The 26,304-nt window shown below is 36.3% G+C and overlaps 1 protein-coding gene across 49 annotated transcripts in view; it reads right to left on the reverse strand.

Moving 5' to 3' along the window:
* Nucleotides 1-26,304, reverse strand: part of RIMS2 (regulating synaptic membrane exocytosis 2) — a 457,644-nt gene that overhangs the window by 162,555 nt on the left and 268,785 nt on the right. For 26 of the 49 annotated variants that reach the window (XM_061447900.1, XM_061447906.1, XM_061447912.1 and 23 more), the window contains 2 exons: nucleotides 15,330-15,398; nucleotides 1,555-1,711 (listed from right to left, as the gene is read on the reverse strand). In XM_061447900.1, the coding sequence (XP_061303884.1) occupies nucleotides 1,555-1,711; nucleotides 15,330-15,398 (226 nt within the window). Of the gene's footprint in view, nucleotides 1-1,554; nucleotides 1,712-15,329; nucleotides 15,399-22,614; nucleotides 22,642-26,304 lie in introns of all 49 variants that reach the window. The other 23 variants (XM_061447907.1, XM_061447901.1, XM_061447897.1 and 20 more) reach the window with 1 other exon arrangement.

Genomic DNA, 26,304 nt, shown 5'->3' on the forward strand with positions numbered 1-26,304 from the left:
CAAGTACTCAAAAAAATGATTCGATGTGTAGGCAGGGAAATATTACATAAGCAATGCATTTTATTGTGACACAGTAGGAAGAAAGTCAAACATTTTTCTCTGTAAGTTCAACATTCTATTGAAAAAATTAGCTTTAGGAAAGTCAGGAAGAAAGAAACATTTCATACATGCAAAGAAACACAAAACTACAAAAAAAATTAAAAGAAGGTTTTTCAATGGTGTTAGAAAGTGTCAATTACAAAGAGCTTGGGTAAAATTTCTACCCAGTGTTCACAGCATGCACCCACACATAAAACCACAAACACAAACACACAGAAAGAGCTTTTTCTCACATTTATGTCTACATCCAAGACAAATAACCAGGAGATTTAGCACACACAATTACTTAGACTGAAATTAGTATAGTATAAATCAGAATAGACCCCTTTGTGTCTACCCTTTATGTCTCATTTACAGTCAGGCTGTATTTACATATGATTTTAGATACCAAGTAAAAATTTACAATTTTTGCCTGTGAGCTGTCTGTGATCATATGGGATAATTTAGGATCCTAATACCTCACTAATGCAAAAGAATATCATTTAGTCTGTGTTTGTTAGAGGATATGGTAAGTGAACATGTAAGAAAGAGAACACAAAGTCAAGAGAATTTTAAGCTAACAAAAAGAAAAAATGTAACAGAAAGAAAAGCAGAACACAGGAGAATCAGAATGGCTGTAGAAGAAAGTGATAAATACATGTACCTGGCAGGAAACAGTAGATACCAGATCTTCTGTATTAAACGGGAACTGTGAACATTATGAGCAAAGAAAGTAACTTCCCCTTTTATTCCAGCTAAATTACACCAGCTGGAAACCTACCCACATGTAGTGACAAAAATGCTGGAAAACAGGCTTCATTCCCCATTACATATATTCTTCTGCTTCCTCTTGAGAAAGCTTATCCATACAGCAAAATTCTTAATTTTGGCATAAACAGTATATTCAACTGAGTAGCTAGCATTTGGAAGAAATGGCCTAATCTTTGTTTCACAAGACATAGTCATCAGAGGCCTTCTACGATCAGGAGCTGATGTTTTCCAGTAGAAAATCGTATGTGTGTCAATTCATTCCCCATGCTTTAAAAGTTAAAAAAAAAAAAAAAAAGAAAAAGTAGAAAGACAGCCACCAAGGGCAGAAAGCATGGCTTTCCCAGAACCTTAATTCTACACAGACAGAAGGTTGAAAACAATCACTAACAAATGAACACTAAAAAAATGTCAAACTATCACATTCTATACAACACAGCGCCTTCTAAATAGCACTTGAAAATAAATGTTTGACGAAATACTTTTTTTTCCTTAAATTGGAATGTACTGTTTTTTCATGAAAACAGGACATAATGAGGTGAATTTTTGCACATCAGTATAATGTAAGAAAACATTATTGGTTTTACGTAATTTCATAAGATTTAACTAAATTATTTCCATTTTGAAAGTCTGGAGATTTTTTCCAGTATTGTTACAGAATTGATACCACTTAAATTTATAACATTGCATAGTTAAATAACAGTTTACCTTTGTGGGGGAGGGACACTGGGAGACCACGATCTAGTCCGTCCTATACTATCTCCACGGTGAGGGGACCCTGATCGAGAGCAATGATTAGATGACATAACTTGTTCTGGCACTGATAGTGTTGAACTTTGAAGATCTCTCCCATTATATCGATAATCTAAAAAGAAATGCAAATATTCAAAAAATCTGAAAATGCAATTTTCTAATTTCCTACCATATCTGTAGTAGAACCATGATAAAAGATGGAAATCAATCAAGATTATGTCTTATTTTTTAAATAAAAAGTACATAAAGTAGATTCCTGTTGTTATGCCTAATTCAAGTACAGTTATAGTTCCTATAGTTATACTCTGAAGTATAGAAAAAGGTTGCCATGCATTAAATGGCATTTGTAATAGTAAAAATATCCGAATTTATCATATGTTTGTGGTCAATATGAATTACAAAAGTTATAAAACTTACTTTTTTTTCTTAGAATAATATACAAAATTGATTATTTCTATTAAAATTGCATTGCAATGATTGTGCATAACATACTTCAAACAGAAATGTCCACAATTGAAAACTAATCCAAAATTCAGTTTAAAGCTACAAGAGATTAAATACAGACTTTAGGTTCAAGAAAGATTTGTATTTCAGAAACAATTAAAGTAACAATGACTCAAAGACATCAGATATCACTCACAGTTCTGAACTTAAAAACCAAGATTCCTTCACAAATACATGAGCTAAGGCCACACAGACATCTGCTTGAATTAGGGTAATAGAAAGCATAAACCGCCTAAGCAAAAGCTTTCTAAGTTCTAATAGCTTAAAAGGCTAATACATGGCCATTTTATGTAGGCTTATAAGAAAATCCTTTTTAAAAAGATGGATGCATTAGTGACTGTAAGCATCTAATTTCAAAAATTGAATTCACTGTCCCAGGGAAAAAAACTCTCTGTGAAAAAAAGATGCCAGATACACAGTAATTTCAAAGAACTTCCAACAAATTTTATGCAGATCAAAATAATATAGCATGAAAAGAAAACTAAGAATTACAAATCTTAATCTGTTGATAATGTTTTGCAGAAATAGGTCTTCAGACAGCTCCCAGTGGCTATGACAACTGATACAAATGTCTTTTTGTTCTGAAGAGAGTAACGAAGTAACTTAGAGAGGTCCACCTGGCACTGGAAAAATTCTGGCTCACAAAACTGTTACTCTTTTCCCATGAGAATCTTCTGGGAATCCAAGAGTATTTGGTCTTCTACTCCAGACTGTGCTTAGCTTTCTCCCTAGAAAATGTTTGGCAAGCACCTAAGCAAAACCTCATTAATTCAGCCCATTTTACGGTTCCAAAACTGTTCAATATTTCCAACTGAGTTTTTATATACATTGTATAGGCTTAGGCCCAAGAATCTACATGAACCACTCTAATTCATACACAATTTCTTTCTCTGTGTTTGGGGTAAGCTGCTTTGTGTGTGTCTGCATATGTGAATAAAAGAGACCTGTGAGGAGCTTTGTAGGCCACTATCTACCACCCCAGAGAGAAAAACACTATAAGCAGTTCTAAGAGCTAAGGAGGCTGTGACCCCGTGGGAAGCCCACGCTGGAGCAGGCTGCTGTCAGGTCAGGACCTGTGGCCCTGTGTAGAAAGGAGCCTGCACTGTAGCAGGTTTGCTGGCAGGAACTGTGACCTCATAGGGGATGCATGGTGGAACAGTCTGTTCCTGAAGGTCTGCACCCCATGGAAGGGACTCACACTGGAGCAGTTCATGAAGAACTGCAGCCTGCGGGAAGGACTCACATTGGAAAAGTTTGTGGAGGACTGAATCCTGTGGGAGGGACCCCGTGATGGAGCAGGGGAAGAGTGTGAGGAGGAGGCAGTAGCAGAGACAGTGTGTGATGAACTGAATACACCCTCCATTCCTCGTCCACCTATGCCACTATGGAGGAGAAAGCAGAGAAAATCAGGAGTGTCATTGAGCCTGGGAAGATGGGGAAGGTGTTTTAAGATTAATTTTTTATTTCTCATTACCTTACTCTGATTTGATTGTTAATAAACTAAATTAATTTCCCCAAGTCAAGTCTGCTTTGCCCATGACAGAACTGGTGACTGATCTCTCCCTGTCCTTGTCTCAACTCATGAGCTTACATGCATAAGTTAACAGCAATTTATTATGAGTTTAAGTGTAATGAAATAAAAATCATAATTTACTTTACAAATACACATGATAATATTATTATCAAAATATTCATACCTGTAGATATAAATAAGACAGAGATAGTTCTTAGTATTCTGCATACACAGGGATCATTTGTAGCATTTGGTAACAAAAAACATACTGAAGAGCAGTAATATGAAGAATTGGGAAAATCCTTTTTTAAAAAAAAATCTAACATTTAAATCAGCAGTTTTATACAGCATTTGGTATGTACAGTCAAAGGGGAATGAGCAATAGCATAAGGTATTCTACCTGAATGAACATAGTGAAAAGCAAGGAATTCAATTAATGAAACACAAACAAAAACCACCTCTGTCTAAAAAATTCCTAGAAGTGAGAACTAGTAAATCAAAATAATTAAATTTATTCAATATGTATACATAAATTAATGACTTTGAAACAAAAAGCCTCCTCCAGCTCTACCTTGTTATTGCAGTTGATCACTTGCACATTATTATTCCAATAAATCAAAGTATATGACGATTTGATTAAATTGTCATGTATAATACTGATAAAAAAAAATGTTTTACATTAAATTAGAAGCAGACATGCAATACTTTCTGGTAACTAATGCTGGTAGTGCTTCCTTACAATACTTTCAAAAGGCAGAAACTATCAGCACTCCTAATAATTTTGCATCAACAAAACTAGACATTAAGATGTGTTTGAAGAAACAAATTAGTATTCTCTATGCTTTGCTGCCAGAAAATAACTTTGAACTGTATAATTAATTCATCCAAGACAAAACCTACTATAATTATAAACAGGTCACACATTGAAAAGCAGCAGTTTCAGTAGGGCAAGCCACAACAGGAGTTAATTCTAGTCACCCTTCAATTTTTTGCAGTTAATGTACCTCTCTGCCTTACTTCACACTATGTATTTTCACTAGCTAAGAGCCAAATCAAGATAGAACACTATCTCATACTAAAAATAACCGCATCAGATTTTCACAGTACACAGCTTTCTGTGAACATCTTGAGAATTTAAGATTTTTATTCATTAAAACTGTCCATTCTATGAAGTTGCAACACCAGAAAATATTAACATGCATTTAATGTGGAGAGAAAGGAGTTCAGGGATAGATCCAGTAAGGTTCTTAGGTTTCTTGAGCATAGTCATTATCATTCCAGCACTTTATAGCCACAACAAAACCTCAGTTGTAAAGAAAGATATTTAAACTGTGTGAATATACGAGAAAATCAGATGTTTCAGAAAAATTACTGAAAAACCTACATGTTGTTGACACAGCCACGTAGATTAAGCTCAGAGAAGATGCCATGTTTTGAACTTAGTTCCCAAAATCAAGAATGCACAGAAGATGCTTCCAATCACTCAGCATCCAAAGTCCTGCATTTTCTCTTGACGTAATGTGTGTGTATATATATATATGTATAGTATATTTCTACATTTTATTTTTAAGAATTAAAAAGGGATAAAGTGAAAACTGTTTATTCATTTCCTGGGAATCTAGGAAAACTGCTAGGCTTATGTAGGAACTAACTGACTAGTCACTTGAAATATGCCAGTTCTGAGACACACATTCAGAGAACAGAAGTATAATCATAGAATCATAGAATCATAGAATAGTTACAGTTAGAAAGGACCTTAAGCCCATCTAGTTCCAACCCCATTGCCATGGGCAGGGACACCTCACACTAAACCATGTCAAACAAGGCTTTGTCCAGCCTGGTCTTGAACACTGCCAGGGGTGGAGCATTCACAGCTTCCTTGGGAAACCCATTCCAGTGCCTCACTACCCTCACAGTAAAGAACTTCCTTTATATCTAATCTAAACTTCCCCTGTTGAAGTTCTAACCAGTTGCCCCTTCTCCTATCACTACAGTCCCTAATGAAGAGTCTCTCACCAGCATCCCTATAGGCCCCCTTCAGACACTGGAAGGCTGCTATGAGGTATCCACGCAGCCTTCTCTTCTCCAGGCTGAACAGCCCCAACTTTCTCAGCCTATCTTCATACAGGAGGTGCTCCAGTCCTCTGATCATCCTTCATGGCCCTCCTCTGGACTTGTTCCAACAGTTCCTCTGGTGTTCAGGAAACCAGAACTGCACACAATACTCCAGGTGAGGTCTCACAAGAGCAGAGTAGAGGGGCAGGATCACCTCCTTCGACCTGCTGGTCATGCTCCTTTTTGATGCAGCCTAGGATACGGTTGGCTTTCTGGGCTGCAAGCGCACACAGCCGGCTCGTGTTCATTTTCTCATCGACCAACACCCCCAAGTCCTTCTCTGCAGGGCTGCTCTGAATCTCTTCTCTGCCCAACCTGTAGCTGTGCCTGGAATTGCTCTGACCCAGGTGTAGGACCTTGCACTTGGCATGGTTAAATTTCATAAGGCTGGCACCAGCCCACCTCACAAGCTTGTCGAGGTCCCTCTGGATGGCATTCCTGTCCTCCAGCGTATCAACTGTCACCAAGCACCTTGTCGTTTTTTATGTGCCTTAGCATGCCTTCAAGGAGAATCTTCTCCAGGATTTTGCCAGGCAGATGTGAGACTGACTGGTCTGAATTTTGTACATAATCATGTACAAAATTTTCAGATCCAAAAGATAAGAGCTTAGCAAGTTTCTCGATTACTTCTGGACTTAAGCAACTCTGCCTAAAGCCAGCATTGGCAGATGAAATTGTTCACAGTCACAGTATCTGTCCTGAAGGAATCTGGTCCCAGTATATCAGTTGAATGATTCATTGGTCTTCAAGGCTTGAGGCACTGGAATAGGTTGCCCAGGGAGGTTGTGAATGCGTGACGTACCTTATTTTTTTCACTTTGGTGTGAAATTTTTAGCATGTAGATACCATCTAGATTGCATACTTCTGTTCTAGAATAGTCAAAATAGATCTGCTTTTGTAAACAGTTGTGTTAGAATGCACATGCATTAGAACAGAACTGTTCTGGCACAGTATTAGACTTTTCTTGCTCTTTAGTGTTGAATTTTGTTCGGATTTGTCTATGTGTGCAAGCCTAAGGAGTTCACATATGAGTTATGCTGATTCTTAGTTGATCAAACCAAAGTATCTACTGCATGCATGGTGGGAGAGTTAACTTCTAAAGTCTTGAATCTGAAACCTTCTTGCACCATCACACAAGGCAGAAATAATGTTTCAATGCAATTTTTTTTATACAAGCTGCATTTTATACCTCCATCGGCTGAAGTTCTCAAATCTAAGAGAACTCTTCTTTCCTCTATTCTGTACATGAATAGATTTCTTCTGAAACTATACCTATCAGAATCCTTTGTAAGCCCCAAATGTGAAGTACAATTATTCTTCTTCATCTCTGTTCCTACAAATGCATCACAATAAAATTAAACCTGGTCATAATCATGATGATTATGATTATGATAATAATATTATTGTTCTCTCCTCTGAATCAGACAATAAACAGTCCTAGTCACATTGATATATGCACTTGCAAAAGGCACTGTACTATTATGGTGATAAACACATTGTAAAGAGTGCAGGGAAAAGGGAGGGGAAGGGAAGGAAAAGAAAGAAAGGGAAAGGAAAGGGGAAAAAAGATACCTTTACATTGCAGGTTTCATCCTATATTTAAAGGATCTACTTGAGTGATGGGAATTTTTCAGTTCAAGAATACTTAGATTCAGTTTTGGGCTGCAAATCTCTCCCTAATCACCTCCCGTATGAAGACAGGCTGAGGAAGTTGGGGCTGTTCAGCCTGGAGAAGAGAAGGCTGCGTGCAGACCTCCTAGCAGCCTTCCAGTATCTGAAGGGGGCCTATAGGGATGCTGGAGAGGGACTCTTCATTAGGGACTGTAGTGAAAGGACAAGGGGTAACGGGTTAAAACTTAAACAGGGGAAGTTTAGATTGGATATAAGGAGGAAGTTCTTTCCTGTTAGGGTGGTGAGGCACTGGAATGGGTTGCCCAGGGAGGTTGTGAATGCTTCATCCCTGGCAGTGTTCAAGACCAGGTTGGACGAGGCCTTGGGTGATACGGTTTAGCGTAAGGTGTCCCTGCCCATGGCAGAGGGGTTGGAACTAGATGATCTTTCCAACCCTAACTATTCTATGATTCTATGAAACTAGATGATCTTTCCAACCCTAACTATTCTATGATTCTATGATTCTAAAAACATGCTTTCCTTGTTTATAATAGTGGAGAATTATTTATTTTTTCAAGTATTATGTTTTTTCTTTTTTTTGTATTATTATTATTTACAGTTTTATTTTTACATTAAATGCAGATTTCTAAGCTTCAGAGTCAGTGTAATACTTATTTTACCTTCTAAACCTAGAGATCAAAGTAGTATAATTAAAAGAAAGTTATAGTTAAAGTTATGTTTTATGTTTTAACGTGATCACTACTCTTCCAGAATGAAACAGGTTTTTTGTGATTGAATGACAAAGACAACACATCTTGTGTGTCCAGCCAGTGCGATCCAGCATGTCTTTATGCCACCTATACACTGACATTTCTCTCCAGTTGAATACAGGTGGAAAACATGGCACATACTAAACTCTACCTTGAGACTTCCACTGGTATGGCATTTCAACTCAGAATTTAGAAAGTATAAGAAACTAACTTGGATACAGTGAGATGCAAAAGGAATATACCTAGGAATTTTTTCAAGAATGAACTTCACAAGTGAAGTATATTGAGACTACTGATACCAAACTAATCAATTCAATCATCTTTCACTTGCTTATTCTTTCATTGAATTTTGTTGCTATTACTTTATCAAATGAAATACTTCTGTATATTTGCACCTTAAGCTGAGCAATCTGTAATTACCACGCATTCACAAGAGATGCAGAGAGCAGTGGGCCAGCTCAGTCACAAAGCTTCAGTAAGATGGCAGTAACACAAGGCTTAGGAGGCTTGACAATGTGCCTAGGACTGATCCATATACCCCAGAAGTGGCCAACACTGTAATAAATATGTTTAGCAACCAATGCTGGAGTTCTTATAAAACCCAAACAGACTTTAAAGATGCTATTGATGATTAATTGACCATGAGATATGAAGTGGTAACTTTGCTAGCCCTAACTTGAGAACTTAATTCTCTCTTAAAACATGACTGGCTTTCCTTTTCCAGGTCACAACATTCGTGTTTCTCTCTAGACAGGAGGCATTCCAAAAATCATAGTGACATCCTCAACAGAGAAAGTTATGACTTAAATTCCAATTTCAAAAATATTCCATGTCTTGGAAATAACGTTAGAGAAAGAAGGTAAAAATATTTTCTTGTGGAAATAATTATAGATAATAAAATCAGGTCATAAGTGCAACTTGACCAAGGAGTTGCTACTGAGCAAAGCACATAGTTATTTATAGCAGTAGTAAAAATAGGATAAACATTGGAATATGCTTGCAGCTATAAATTTTAAGTCATTACCATAGAATCAAAGGCTGTGTAACTAGGGTGCGCCTCTAAAATCAACAAACAGAGCACACAGAACTTCATAATCAGTGTGGAGATAATCAACAATAAACAACTCTGAGCTGCAGACACTTAAAAGATGGGCACATGACAAATACACCCTGTCCTGGGTTCAGCAGTAGCAGTCATGTTTCTCCTTCTTGGTAGCTGGTGCAGTGCAGTGTTTTGACTTTCGGCCTGGGAACAGAACTGATAGCGATGTTTTGGTTTGGCCAAGGACTTTGTGAGCCTCATGCTCTGCCAGGGAGGAGGGGAAGCCGGGAGGAAGCAGAGACAGGACACCTGACCCAAACTGACCAAAGAGGTATTCCATACCACAGCACGTCATGGCCAGGATGTAACTGGGAGTTAGCCGGAAGGGCTGGGAGACTGTGGGGTTGGAGGAGGTATGGGTCGGTGCTTGGTCGGGCCTGGGGGGCGAGTTATTGGTCAGCTGGTGGTGAGGTGATGTATTCTCTTCCCTTGTTACTTCCTTTATCATATTATTATTGGTGGTAGCAGTAGTGATTTGTGTTACACTTTAGTTACTAAACTGTTCTTATCTCAACCCGTGGGAGTTGCATTCTTTTTGACTCTACTCTCCGTCCCTCTGGGAGCAAGGGGAGTGAAAGAAGTGGGGGGAAGTGAGTGAACAAATTGCCTGATTGGGTTTAAACCACGACATACCCTCAACCCCACTACCAACTTTTCTTTATGGGAGGGTTTCATTAAAAAATATGATACACATCAAATGGGGGATTATACAAGACACAATAAATATAGCTTCCTCTGAGCTGAAATTTAACTTTAGCTATTTTAAGAGAATTAGTCATATATTTGTCTTAAAGCATTCATCCACACAGTATGGCTGTACTGTGCTAACATTACGCTATGCAGGGCACATGCTCAATAAATACTAATATTAAGGAATTGTTACTAAATTCTGCAGCTTTCAGGCACAAAATTAGAGAAAAATTCTATGATTCTATGAAAATCACAAACCTCCAAATAAAAGGTTCACATAAACAGCCCCAAAATAACCCTAAGAAAAAAAAAAACAAAACCCCTGAAAAGTACCAATTCTAATTTAGATGTCTTGCTGCTCTATTGATTTGACAGAAACTCTTCATATGAAAACTGCTCAAGAAAAGCAGTATTAGAATTCCCATTCATCACTAGCAAAATAATTGACTTGTTTCAGACACTGATGCTAAGTGGCATTTTCTCTGCTTTAACATTTGTACTTGATTGAAGCTTGAAGGTTTTCTCTCTATCAGATATTTAATTTTTAGCACTCATGTAGTTAGGCTTAGAACAAGAACTAATTAAAACCACTTATATAATCAGATTGCCAGAAATGATTAACATACCAAGATTTCACATATGGGCATTTTGGAGACAGTTCAGCTCTCTAACACAAACGTGCTCGGCTTCTATGGTGATTTGAACATATAAATGCAGAATTTGGATGTCTTCTAAAAAGTTCTGATGGTAACTGATTAAATAAGTTTAATTATTAATATCCAAATAGTCCACAAACTGAAGATACATTGTGCATGGGTTTATGGATTTTTTTTTTAATCAATGTATTCTACAAATAAGTTGTAAACACCTCATTTGTTTAAACACAAGGAAAATGGTCAAAGACCCTTGACCTAAGGGGTCACCATAAGGACTATTTTAACACTATTGGAATTTCACTTCCAATCTAAGGGGGAATTTGCAAGACACAGAGGCACTAAGCTTTTTTTTTACTCAAGAAAGAACTCACAAATAACAGATTTTAGGTGAGGACAATGGGTATCAACATAGCATAAAAGGCTGATCAGTGTTTATGTCTGTAGTCACTGGGCATTTGGGCCACTACTACAGACTCCTGTTTAAGTCTAGCTGGTGATCTACAACAAAATCCTTTATTTTAGTAGGGGTAGAAGCCATTTGCTCTATGTGGATGCTGTAAGATATCTTCCAGTAGGCAGTTGATTTCAAGCTGTAACCAAAGGTATTTGCATGTTCTATATCTGCTTTGAGAAGCAATCATCAACAGGATCCAGGACCAAAAATTCAATTCACATTATCAGCAAACAGAGACAAGGACTTTTGTTTCCTCTGCAGGGAAGGCTGCAATATGACAGTGAAAGAATTCTTTTGAACAAAGGACTCCTCAGGTGTTTTGAGAAGTGACGCAAAAATGATTAATTGCTTTTCATTCTTCTTCAAACATAGAATCAGTTTTGTAAGTTCCATAAGAATTTCTTCACTGGTTGTTACTATTTTTTCTAATCTGCTTGGCTCTAATTATCCTCTGAATAAATATCTTATTTGTATTCTTATTTGCTCCTGAAACATTTTGCTATCGTTTGCATAATAAGAAAAGCTTATCACTATAAATGTTTTTCTTCTCAAGGCTGGATACTGCATTCTTATACTTAGAAAACCTCTTCTTTACAGAGACTTGCAATGCCACTTAAGCAGAAATCACTCAGGATTCCTCTGTTAAAACATACCTCAGATTAGAAGTGTGTCACAAAATGATGTAGTGCAGGTAAGATACTGGTGTAGAACTGAATTGTAAACATTAATATCTCACCTAATATTTAAGTCTTACAAAAATGGCTGGTGACACTTTTATGATTAAATGGTCTTGACAATACACGTTCCTTTGCTCATAAAGTCAGACTCAGTAGGTTACTTGTACTCAGTAGGTTACAGCAGGTTCAACACAAACTATGAGGAAGTACCTGGAAAGAAAACTATTCAGAAATTATAGTTCATATTCACTGAACTTTGTTAACTGCAATGACCATTCAACTTTGGCCAATAGAAAGAAAAACAAACAAACAAACAAAACACTCTGCTTTTCATTGAATTGTATTCAGTATTACAATAATTTAAATGGTGTTTTGTACGGTGTTTGTGTGGTATTCCATACCACAGCACGTCATGCCCAAGATGTAAAACTGGGGGCAGTTACCTGGAAGGGTTAGCTCACTGCTCGGTTGGGCTGGGTATCGGTCAGTGGGTGGTGAGTGGTTGTATTCTCTTCCCTTGTTATTTCCCTTATCATTATTATCATTGGTGGTAGCAGTAGCAGTGATTTGTGTTATACCTTAGTTACTGGACTGTTCTTGTCTCAACCCGTGGGAGTTGCATTCTTTCGATTCTCCTCCCCATCCCTCCGGGAGCTGGTGGGGGGGAGGGGCGGTGGTGGTGTGAGACAGAGACTGTGTGGCTTAAACCATGACAAAAGTGCTCTGGAATTTTTCTAAAATCAATACAAGAATACTGTGTTGCTTTTCTCAGTAAGCACTGAGTGGCATGTGGAGATGCTGACGTGCTCCCACACAGAATTGCTGATGACAGACAGCTTTATGAGGGCCAAAGTTTATTGTCCTGGACAGCAAAATGAATGCTTTAAATGGCTTGAAGGCTATGCAAAAGCAATTTAAAAAACAAAACCAGAAATGCTAGTGCTCTTCCCTCTCCTATTCTGTGCTAACATTAAATCCAGCCGCAGTAGGATATAATAGAGATTCTGTTCTAGTGGTTTTGATCCCAAGATGAAATGAATGTATATTACGTGTGAAAAGAACTATTTTAAAATCTTGTCAAAAATCACTTTTGCATACTTGTTTAAATATATAATATGTTATAACCTTTTCTGACAGCAGCTGGTGTAGAATACACATATAGCTAGACAAAAAGTCACTGAAGTTTTTCAATTGGTTTCTCATTATTTTCTTCAAAACATTTTCTGTTGATAGAAACAACATTTTCTTGTGTAAGACTAAACTTTCTTAAGCTTGTCTAAGCAGGGTAAGATCCAAGCCACCAGAAGTGATAGCTTTTATGAATAAGTATTTTAAGTTTTTGTCACCAGCTTATCCAAAGACGAAGTCAACTGATATCATGGGATCTGTACCAGAGAAGCTATATGAAAAGGTGTTGAGGAGAAAGAGGAAATCTCAGCTTCAATCAGGGACATGGCAAAGGCAGGCACCATACACCTTTCAAATCTGTCCAGGATCATGCCATCTGAGGTGGACTGACAGGAATACTGCTGTGGGACCAGCATGGTTATGATTGTGTAGTGGCTCTAGCATCAAGGTGAGTGATCACAGTGGGTGAGGATTGTGAAGCCAAGGGGAGGGACACCAGAAGTGAGAAAATGCTGTATATTTATATATGTTATGCTATATCACCAGGGGAGATAATATGGAGAGAGCAAGAGTGGCCTTGAAGGGAGATCATGAGGGGAGAGGCGGGGTGGTTGTGAGGGAAGATCGTGAGGGAACAGGAGGGGTAGCCATGAGGGGAAATCATGAGGGGACGGAAGGGTGACCATCAGGGGTAAGGGTGGTTGTGAGGAGAGATCGTGAGGTGAGAACAGTGGCAAGTATGGGCTTTGAGCGGTGGCCATGGGCCAGGAGGAGAGATATTGAGGGGACACGAGGGGTGGCCATGAAGGGTAGGGGCAGCAGCTATAGTGTGGGCCACTATGAAGGGGCAGATAGGGCTGGCTGTGACTGGAGACCATGAGGGACACCCATGAGGGGAGATCTTGAGGGGAGATCAGTTTGCCTTTAGTGACATGGTTTAGTGGTGGGCTTGACAGTCCTAGGGTAATGGTTGGACTCTTAAAGGCTCTTCCAACCTAGTTGATTCTATGATTCTAAAGATATAATAAGATCAAGGAAGGTCCATGGATTTCAGAGAGTATTAGAATGGTTGGAGCTGGAAGGGACCTTTAAATGTCATCTAGTTCACTGCTGAATAAAAGTAAATTAAAGTGGAATCAAAAGAGAATTCTTGATCTTCTTAAAGGTTTCTGGAGTTTAGTTTGAGAAAGTCCAGTACTTTGAATAAGTGTTAATTTTATGGAAAGGATCACTGAGAGTACCTTGCAGATGTCAGCAAACATATTCGATACGATACATTATATGGCAGAAGGAAAAAGAGCAAAGGAAGTGTCACGTTAAATAAAACCTGAAAATACAAATGAAAGAACTGGGGTAAGTAAGAAAGAAAGAAAACAAAGAGAGACAAATTGGCTTCATGCAAAGGAAGCGTATGTTTAAACCAAGACTGTGATGAATCTGAAAATGAATAAGATGACCTTAAACAAGAGAAGGATGTGGATGATAAGACAAGGATAAATCAAAAGGCTTGCAAACATACTGACAGCAGCACAAAAAAAAAAGGTAATAAATAAATATTTCAACACCTAAGGAACATCAAACTTTCCCACCCACACAGCCAGTCTGAATTAAAATGCAACTAAGGTGCAGAATTGTCAGAAGAAATCCAAAAGCTGAAAGATCTTACAGGAACTAAAGGTACATCAAAAAGTCAGGAAAGGGAAGTAGATTCATTCACTGAACTGTGAAGACCGTAATTTTACAAATTGTCAAAACATGAATTTATGAAATGATAAAATTTTAAATCCAGTTGTTTCACAAGAATCCTGATGATTCCTGCAGATTCAAGCACCTGGTAGAACTTCTGCAAAACTCATTACCCTTTTCCAGGACAATACAAGGAGTTCAAAATGGTGCCATACTGGTCTTATCCAACCTAAATGATTCTGTGATGCTAAATATATTCTCTGCTGTAGTCACCAAAAGCGTATGATTCTATGATTTTACTGTTTTCAGTTATGATTACAGTATTATCTTTTCTCTTAGAAGAGGAGAAATACTCATTCACATGACACCTTATATCACAAATACTCATTAAACTCCCAATTCCAATACTTCTTAGTAAAAGAGATTATCTTTCAGGATATTTCCCACCCTCACTTAAATGTTCAGGTTCCAGAACTTTGGCAGAGTTGCTTCCACCATGAAGTTTTAAAGGATATATCAAACACAAATGTCTATCAAAAAAAAAAATCAAATAAACACTTCCTCACATATAATAAAAAAAACACACTTTTGTACTATTTTTAGCATTTTATAAAAGCAACAAGGAAATTAACACTGATTTTTTTTCCCTCTCTTAGTAATTTTTGTAGTTAAATATGCATTAGCCATAATACTTATTTGTGTCTGCTGGAAAAATATACTTAGTTTTGACTTATTTTTCACTAGAGAAACATTATAAAATTCATAATAATAAATTATAGCTAAAAATTATTTCTACTGAAAAAAAGCAATTTAAATAGTAATACCTGAAACAACACCGATTCCATCATCACAGTCATAATCAGAAACTTCACTGTCACTGATTCTTTTGGACCCTGAAAAAAGAAAAAGAATCCAAAATGCATTGTTTTTCTTCCTGTAAGTTAAAACTATCCTGTCAATAATACGTAAATAAGTGTAAGGATTTCATCCTGGACAATGAAGCGTTAATATAAGCATATAAAGGAAATTATTTTTGTTGTATTATTGTAAATGTATTGGTGTACCAACTATTTTCAGCTAAATGTTTAATGTGACATACAATGAAATGCTGAAATACAGCTCAGCAACATCGCTTTTATGAAATACTTTCATATACTTTGTACCTATATGTATCCATTCCATATAGAATCTGGTATCACACTGTTCTTTTTCAGTTTTTACATAAAAGGCACCATCCTTCCCTAAAGTCTTTCAATACCAGAAAAACTTAATAACAGCAATAATATTTAACTGAGGTAATATTTTCTTTAGGGTATTAGTAAGCATTATCAGAAGAGGCAGCTTCACGCCCTACAAGAATACACCTGTCAAAAAGAGTAGAGCTTAGTTGGTGAAAGCAGATTCCACATCCACAATTAGAACCAAGTAGCTCACGTAGGACAAATATATGTGTCAGTTTGTGTTTAGCTTAATTTTACTTCTGTCTTCTGTGGCATCTTTTCAACAGCATTTGATTGCTGACATCAGGATTGAGCACTAGCATGTGAATGATAATTATTCATTTACTTGTTTTAAATGTGAAAATCCCTGTCAGAAAGACAGTGTGTCTGTTCTAATTTTCTGGCCACCTAAAAATAGGTAACTAGAAGGTAGGAGTTTTAATATAATTGTCACCAAACCTTCAACCATGTGCAAGATTTTTTTATTCTTACCACAGGATGGTTTAGTCTGACAAACATACCCACAAAAATACCAGTAAAAACTGGGAGTAAAGCTAAAGAAGTCCAGGACAAGGCAGGATTTATGTTCTGTCTGAGGGACTGGAACAGAGGATCCCTACCCTCCTTTCCCAGTAAAAATCTGGGAGAATAAAGACCAAGAGGTTTTTTAACCAAAAAAAAAAAAAAAAAGGGTTCTGTTTAAAGGAATGTTAGACAACATTTATAACATAAGAAATGCTGTTGTTTGTCAGACTATATAACATTTGTCTACCCACCAGGAATAGTGAGAAGCCCTTCTTTAGTAGAAAGAGTGTGCTAATGAGATCTGTATAGAAAAAGGCTAGATCCTTCTAGCTTTCAGCAGGTAGGGGTCCTGGTAACTAAGACGTTTCCTAAACCATCCTGTTTACCATAAGTCATTTATCAACCCATTCTCCACAAATTCATATAATTTCTTCTTGAGTCACAGTATTCTCTTGGCCCCCATAATATGCTATGCCAGTGAGTTCTGCAGTTTAATTCTGTATTATGTCGAACAGACTTCCCTCTGTATTATTTCTACTAGATTATTTCAGACAATACCCTCCAAGCTTTTGTGTTCTGAAAAACATGAATCAATATTCCGTACTCCTCCACAGCTACCACTTTTCATGAACTGAAATATCGTTGTAGTTCCTTTGCATATGCAAACTGTTCTTATTTCTGATTGTTCCTGCTGTATTTGTTTGTATGTTTTCTAGTTCTTCTGTGTCTTTCATAATAAGTCAGAAGTGATTGCAGCAATCAAGATGTGGGTGTATGAATTTATAAACTAGACTGCAGACTATTTCTTTTTGGATGAAAATTGCTCTGTAAGAGTTTATTCTACTAGTGTGTGGCTACTACTACACTACTAAAGTGTGATATATGTTAATTATTGTTATTTAATTGTGGTAAGTTGAGTTTTCCTCACAAATAGGAAATTAAAATGAGTACAAGGAAAGCCATGGTTTGGTTTCCTATGCCCTGAAATTCTTACATGGTTGAATTATTAGTTCCATTTATTATAAAAGTTTAGAGATAGCCATGCTACAATGGGTGGGGAAAGGTGTCTTTGAATTCAAGAAATAACAAGAAGTAAAATCTTTCTCTAAAACATGAAATAGCAAGTGATCACAATTAGCACCTGAGACAACACAGAAGATGAGGGCAGGAGTGAAATAAAAGGTTTCAGCCTCCTAATGGACTTTCTGAGAATCAGGGTTTCTAAAAGCACATAAGTCATAACATTCTTGTCAGGACAATATTCAATCTGATTATTTTCTTAATTATAGTATCACAGAGGCCATATGAAAATCTCTCTTGCTTTCCAAAGAATGAGCATCCATTCCACCTGTGATGGCCTTCCTGCTTTTCAGGAGATCCTTCTACTGGTGTAGTGTTACACCTGCCAGTGAGCAAGAAGGAATAGTTGCCATTCTCAGCCACTGTTTCAAAATCAGGTCATTTAATAGGGACAAAATTTGTGATCAAGTGCTAAGCAAGAGAGCCCCACTAGTCTGGCTTGGATTTGGCTGGGGTCTCTGGGGCAGAGGAGAGGCTGCACAGGGAGTGCACAGCAGTGCCGTTCTGGACTCTGGTAACCCTTGTACTGATCTGGCAGGGGGACTGTGGCTGCCGTGCAGAGATACCAATAACAGCAGTCAGGCTGTATTAGAGAGAGAGGACTGTCGAATGGGAAAATGAGGGTAACTGAGCAGTTTGCTAATGCTCATCATATGGATGCTTGGAAAGGTTTCTATCACGAAAGATGTGGAGATTTTTAAGGATTGAATCAACTATAATTTGAATGAATGTAATTTACCCATCATTTAATTCATCCTTATGAATGAACCTAATTAATTACAACTGAGGTTGCTTATTACTTATGTTTATATTTACAGCTAAGTACATCTGCTTTAATGTATTTATAGAATATTATATTCTGTATTCTGGAGAAAAGATTTGCAACTTTGAGGATGAAAATAGCCAGCTGTTGTCACAGTAGGCTCTTGACTCCCCAGTTGCATAGCTAAAATTGTGATCTTGCAGTCACAGGATACATCCAACAGAAAAGAGAGAACAAGCTTTAACAAACCACAGATATAAAAGACAGGGCTCTCTCTCTCTTTGTCCCCTCAAACTGCATCTACCTTTTCCAGAATATCCTAATACCTCAACTCCAAATAATCGTCCAATCTTGAGACCCTTTCCTCTTTTTATACACAGATGTCTGCCCTCACTCCCACTCAAGCTGCAGGGTAGAGCTGGGGAATAGGGAAAGTGAGTAAGTCAGGACTGAAACCTGCCCTGAGGTTAGGAGCAGAGACAAGTAGAGTCAAGGGAAGAATCATATTTCAGTGCTTTCTTCAATTGTCTTTGCTACTGCAAAGATGAAGGTCTCTTGTAATAGCTGACACCCCTTAAATATGTCAGCTTTTTCTGTAAAATGAGATATGAAGCTTGTTGAGGTCAGATCATCTATTCTACTTCCTCAAGCAGAGGCTACCTTAAGCCAACTCCAATTACTAACAGAATTAAACCAACTGAAAAATATTAATGTTCAAGTAATATTTCACATTTACTTATAAATGTAAATTGAAATGCTGGTTAAGAAGTCAGAAGAAATATAAACCAGAATAAATTACTCAGTTTTATCTTTACAAATCAATGTTTTCAGGAAGGATGGAGGAAGGAAATGCCAATTAAAATATGTAATGCCAAGAAGTGCTGCCTGAAATACGTAACTTCTGCAAAGGAATAAAATTATATTTATGTAAATACATTATTTTTATATATATCTTCCACTAACTCTAGAAATGGAACAAACTCAAAAATGCAGAGGTTGACATCATATACAGAACTGAGTATTCAAAATACCAGTATAATTTTGAAATTAAATTTTAATTTTATTAAACTAAGCTGGCAGCTTAGTTTAATATCTTACAATTTTTGCAATAGTAATTTCATCTGCTATATATTAATTTTAGACAGTAATTTTCTTTTTAACCTATTGACAATGTAAATTTGAAGATTTAGGCTTCAGTCCCACTTTAGTCACGTATTTTCAAAATACCACTTCATTATCTAAGCAATTTGAAACATTGATCATAAAATAGTGAATGAGAAGTTCATGGTTGGGAAAATTTGACAATGAAGCCTCTCAGAATCTAGTCTAAATGAACATTGTTAATGAAACTGTTATTTTAATGAATATTTTAAAGTGTTTGACAAAACCATTGTAAAATATGGTACTTATTTCAAGAGCAAGAAGATTAAATCCATTCTAACATAAATTCAAAATTCAGGAAAGTTTACGCATGTAACACCTGGGACACCGGGTGCATCAAATAAATGCATTGATCTTATACGTAGTTTCCATATAATTAACTTTTCCTTTGAGGGAGTTCAAACATGAGGAATGGCATTAAGTCTCACTGCCATTGCACTGGAATACAGCTTATTAAGGAAACATTCTTAGGGATATTGCTATTTTGTCTGATAATTGGGTGTTAACAAATGGTAAATAAGGACTTCTGAATGCCTTCCACCAGGATTGTTGGTTATTAAATTGCAGACTGAAGGCAAAACAGAGCCCGTGCTCTATGATTAGCTAGTGAGAGCTACATAAAAAATGCCTTAATTCTACATAATCCCATCCCCTGTGAAACAAAAAGATATATTATCATAGAATCAGAGAATAGTTAGGATTGGAAAAGACCTTAAGATCATCAAGTTCCAACCCCCCCTTGCACTAAACCATGTCACCCAATTCTTACTCACTTTGGCAAGTTTTCATTTAATAGCTTTAAACTATCAATGATGTTGTTTTCCAGGGAGAGCTTATCTCAGGGACAGTGGAGAAGCTCCCCATCTGAACTTGATAACCCTCTTTCCCTCCCACACCTACCTACCTCCTTCCCTACCACTGATGCACAAGCTACCATCCCACCCAGGATGACAACACTGCAAGAGTATATAGACACACTAGAACTGGACGATTACAACATTTGCATTGTAGCTTTCATTGCAGGGTTTAGGAAAAACCCCACCACCTAAAAATCATCAGGCCCATTATTTTCAATTTCCAGTGAAAAAGTATTTCTATTTATATTTTTCTTATTTTATTTTTTTCTTTCTATTAGGCATGAAAATAATTTAAAATACAGTAGTTTCTTAGTGTAAAAACTTGTCAATTTTCCATCTTCATGGCTAACAATAAGGTAAAGAAAAAAAGTGAGGTTTTATGGATCATATTTTTTTGTTAACTTTTTACAAGCTTTAGTTTTGGTCGCCATGAAAAGCCTTAATAACTTCTGAATAAAAAAGTATGGAAATCATTGAAGACATTTTTAAAGATTTTTCTTTGGATGTCCCAAGCCTGTCACTGTTTAAAAGGCACCTGGACAATGTACTTAACATGCTTTAACTTTTGCCCCACACAGAAAGACTAGATGACTCTTGTAGGTCCCTTCCACCTGAACCATGCTGCGCTATTTTGCTTCGACAGGATCACATTTCTCTCCATAACAGTAGTCTAAGTAACTGGAACTCTTCCAAATGAATTAAACTACATGCAGTCATAAACATTTTTCTGCAAAGCAACTAAAATCTGTGGAGATCCCTGAAATATTTTCTGACATCCACATGACAACTAAAGTTGGGACAGAGTGGTGCTCAAGTCTATTATTAACATACAGGGGAAACAATGCAAGATATAATACCTCCCGTATTTCATATATTGTCCAGTAATACTTCTGATATAGGCCTTAAGAGAAGACCAGCACAAGAAGTTTAAAACTAGTAAAGCCTACTACAACTAACCAATACAGTTGCCAGAATAGACTAGGGCAGGGGACAGAATGAGAGAGAAAATTAAGGTGAGTAAGCTTAAATACAGAAGGAAGTGCCAGATTTACGGCTCAGGAATTCTGTTTTTTTTGTAGAGGAATAAGAAAGCAGCTGAGCTTCCCAAGCTGGGAATCCTGACCCTTACAGGAAGCTTTTACAAGGTTTTGTGGACTCTCTGGGGGAACAAAGAGTAGTGAAGCATGGTTATCAGCTCCTCCCCTGAAGTTCACAGAAAAACTTCACAACCACTTAAAGTAACATAGCATTGCCTGCAATTGTTCTGTGTTCAAAGCTGACATATAAGCAACCCTAAAATCAGCCTCACAACTGTCTTAAGAATGTGCTCTCTTGTATTCATCCAGCCTGTGCCTGAAGGTTCTTAATGTGAACTAATCTCTTATGCAGTCCCACTGTCTCCACACCAATCTGTCATTTTATCCTCCTGCAAATAGTTGTTTTTTAAAAAAGTTTTTGACCAATTTCATCTACATTGGCAGAGGGGTAGAAATACAAAAATGTAATTGAGTTCCTCCAGATCTTTGAAAATGGATAGAAAAGACATAAATCAGAATCCCTTAATGAAAAAGAAACAGTATTAAGATAAAATGTGTGGCTAATCCACCCATAGATAAATCCACAGTCACCATAGCAAACATAGTCTATTCCAGTGTTAAGATATCATAAAACATGAGAAGAATGTGAGATTCTTTCAGGAGAGAATGGAACAGAAGAAACATGGGAGACTAAAGCTAGATGTAATGGAAACTGAGTTTTATTATTACCACTCTCAAGAAACATCCTGTGGGGTTTTTGTTTCTCTCCACTATGGTATTGGAACTATTTTCTTACCAATGTGCGCTTCACTTTTTAAATATAACTAAGAGATAATTAGATGAACTAATTCTCAATGAGATTCCCATAATTAAAACTGCAGGAACTGCAAAAATTCCCACATGAAATGCACTACAACATTTTAAAAAACTGTACATTATTAATTTGTTTATATTTAATTAAAGCAAACTTCTCAGATACAGCAACTGGATTTGTAAGTGGGGATTTAAATTAATATGAAACTGTAAAAATGTGTATCAGTGCAAATAGCTATTTTGCCAATACTTCACTTATCCACCCCATGTCTATATTCTAAAAATACTTACACTATTTCTCAAACAGCTGCAATACAACAGAGTTCCTTTTAATACAACTTAAGCAAAATAGCATTTTCCTAGTATAGTTACTAAAGATCACTACAGATTACCTACCAAGGCTCTACCTAAACTAAAGGCAGGCAAAGCAAATATAATGCTGTAATACGGCTCCAAAATCAGTATAGAGACATGAAGATAAAGAAAGAAAGCCAACAAAAGACCTACAAATGAAAAGCAGACAATAAAAGCCAAGAAACATTTAAGCAATTTAGCATCTGCACAACAGGTAGCAAAAGCACACCAATAAATTACCAAATTAAAATCTGCATGTATATGGAAACAATAAGCATTTCTGCATGCTGGAAATTTACCTGAATTATATGAATATAAGCCTTTATCTGGAAAACAAATATTGAAATGAAGTAGTGTCAGGGAAAAATACATGAATCAATACATGTAACAGGAATGTTTATAACCTTAAACTTCCATTATAATTGCTGCTCAAAACTGAAGAATTTGATATGGTAGGCCACATTGATCCAAAACAATAAAACTCAAGCAGCTAGAAGAAATTAAACCACAAAAATGCCAATCACTTCTACATCAACATTTATACTTAGTAGTCACAACAGACTACTGGAGATATTATAGTCATTTCCAATTCTGAAATAAAACTGCACATTTACTGTAAGCAAGAGTTTAACTTTCTAAGGGCAAAACATATATTCAACTAGGCATATAATACAAGCTGCTACGCTAAAGTTACTGCACACTGCTATGGGCACCTCATCAGGAAGTTATTAGCAGAATTTTCCTGAGATGTAGCTACAAATCCTACTTTAAATTTAACAGACCCAGAAGTTATGTTCCAGACAATCCTCTGTCTCCAGCTAGGTCTTGATTTGGTAAATATGCACATACATGAATACCATATCTACATATCATTGTTACCAGTGAATTTAAGAGTCCTGTTGTGAGCACAATTAAATACTTGCAATACCTGATTTATTGATTGCATTCCTTAAGTCTGGCTGGTTTATGCATTTTAGCTTTCTATGCAATCGTACTAGTTTTTCTGAACTTGACAATATAATAGTATGCAAATATCTGGACAACATTGGAAATGTGAATTGTTACTTTGTGTTTGCAGATTTTGTATAAGGGACTTCCGTAAGATAGTATGAACAAGCCCAGAAGTCAGAATAGCATGAATAGTTGCCTTGCTATTAGCAAGACATTACAAGTGTTTTTATTCCTTACAGTATTACAGACTGACAGTCCATGAGTAAAAGATGCATCTCAGGTGACAAGATGTGACAGTGTTAGAGATAAAACAAGACTTTCAATTACTTGCCAGCTGATTCTGTGAAGAATTCACTGGGTGACTAGGTATCTCCTAGCCACACTTCTTCTGACATCCAGGTACTAACTACTTGAATATCTAGACCATATCACCAAATCATCTACTATTCACAACTTCTAACTGTTTATGTTTTCAAATTGGGTTTCTTAATAAACATAATTTTCATGCTTCAGCTCCATAATTCCATTAGGCTATACAATTTCAAAGAAATAACAGGGTATTTTTTCATCATTTACAAACTTTTAGATGTGAGTTTTACTGCATAACTTCTCTAATATTTGTATTCCTTGGTATTAATCTCTTCCAGTTATGAATTTCATGCAAAACTGACTCTTCTTTGGGTAAAAAATTATGAAAAAATGGAATGTGAGCAAGTTTTCCAGTTTACTCCAGCAACATCAGAAAGCCACAAAAATCCATTAACACAGTCTAGAAATCGATTACAGAATTAAAAATTATGGACTTTCTGAATTTAACTTCTGGAAAGATCTGTAAAAGTGTAGAGCTTCATGAAGAGCACAAGAATATAAAAATACTGCAATTATAATGGGAGTGTGGACTAAGGAAGCCCATGTTTGTTTCTGTACGGTTACAACACAGGAAAGTCAGAAAAGTTCTTAACCTATTCGAAAACTTCATCAGAACCATCACACTGCTATATGAGAATTTATTATGCCTCAACAACAACAACAAAATACTAATACACACTACCTTTAGCTAGAAAAGGAAGCTACTATATGGACCTACGAATTTTAGAATCATTTTGAGGGACACCTAACTTGTTATTTATCAACTGCCTAGCAAGGTTGCTTTACCCTATCTGCCAAGTTATTTCAGCAAAGAACACTACTTTTCTTTTATCATTATATGACAGAAGAGTAATTTAATAACATAATTCTATCAAGTAACCACAGCAACAATGTTATAATCAAATTCCCTTAAACTGCTTCAAAACAGGTTTTTAAGTATTTTTGTAGTTTAATTAAAATTGTTTTAACTTTTTTTTTAAATTTTCAAACAGCAGAGAATTAATACCTTAAATAGGTTTATTTTATTAGGAAAAAAAAAAATACTTTGATAGTTTAAGGCCTTTTCAGACACCCCTGTATCATGTTAAATACCTTTTAATTAAAGTATTTATTTAAACCATAGATGCACTGTAAATATTAGAAATAAATCAGAGGTGTATAATAAGTATAGTACTGGTGTATATACCCATATTCTGTGAACAAAAGAGCTATGCATGCAATCAAAGACAATGCCCAATGCCTGTGCTCCATAAAAGAAAGAGAAAAATTAAGAAAGAAGCATGAAAGAGAAAAAAATAAGTGTTATTTTTGCTCTCTAGCATAGAATTCTTACAATACATTCATCATTCACGGTCTGTGTCACTGACCATAAAATGCTCCATATTATAATTTGAAAAGAGTCATTGATGAATGTTTCCGTTACCTACAAGTGAACAGCATAATTCCCTCAAGTAAGATTCACTGACATTGATTTAAAATCATCCTACTGACTTACCAGAGTCCAAACAAATTAAAGGAAATTGCTCAGACAGTAAGATCCTGATTCTGCAGTAAAATGAGACTCCACAGAGTTACAAGGAAGTCAATTGCTTTCATTGGACAACTGGGGTTTCAAATGCAGGGCTCAGATTTCACAGGGTAAATTTTCAGATACATTGTATCATTGTAGTTAATGATTTTTGGTAATGATTTTTGGATTGGATATAAGGAGGAAGTTCTTTACTGTGAGGGTGGTGAGGCACTGGAATGGGTTGCCCAGGGAGGTTGTAAATGCTTCATCCCTGGCGGTGTTCAAGGCCAGGTTGAACAAAGCCTTGGGTGACATGGTTTAGTGTGAGGTGCCCTGCCCACCACAGGGGGGTTGGAACTTGATGATCTTAAGGTCCTTTCCAACCCTAACTATTCTATGATTCTATGATTCTATGTACTACCAAATATATTTCTTAAATGCTTTATAATGTAGACTTGAAAATTTTAACATTTAAATAATAGAAGAGAGGGCCTGAATTAGCAGTTATAATATTCAACTCAACTGTGATTTGATGGTACAGCGATGGAACTTTCTAGTCAGATGTAATAATGTTTAGCATTCCCCCAGAAAAAGTAGTTCTGACTTGGAAAATTGTACAAAGCTGACAAGCCAGATGACAAAAACTATTTATATGATGCAAACACTTTGCTTATGCATTATAGAATATTTGATTCCCATCTGAATGAATGAAATTTAAAAAAGGAACATTATCTGTAGTTTTTTGAACAGTATCCACACATTATTTTGTACAACACTATTCTTAATTTTTCATCCCCACAATTTAAATAACCATTGCTGTAATTTTTCTTCTTCCAAATTTTTTATATGCCTTAAGAATCATGAAACTTAGTGAATGGATCAATCAATGATGTTAATTCTAAAAGTAATAAAATTCGAACACCCTTTATAAGAAAGCTACTTCACAGACCATTTATTTGCCATTATTTTGATCCTGACTGATTTTTCTGGTGTTCAGTTCTTGAAAAAAACACAACTCGATTCATCATTTAGGACAGTTCTATATGTCGATTTCTAAACACTGTAATTTCTAAAATCTCTTAGACCTTGTTTTCAGCAGTTGATCCCACATAGATTTACTAGTTATCCCTTACTGAGGATGCTCAAATTATAAAACTTC

Source organism: Pezoporus flaviventris, unplaced genomic scaffold (assembly GCF_033815535.1).
Source record: "Pezoporus flaviventris isolate CSIRO_AGI_PZ_B2104156 unplaced genomic scaffold, CSIRO_AGI_Pfla_v1 ptg000007l, whole genome shotgun sequence".
Classification (NCBI taxonomy): domain Eukaryota; kingdom Metazoa; phylum Chordata; class Aves; order Psittaciformes; family Psittacidae; genus Pezoporus; species Pezoporus flaviventris.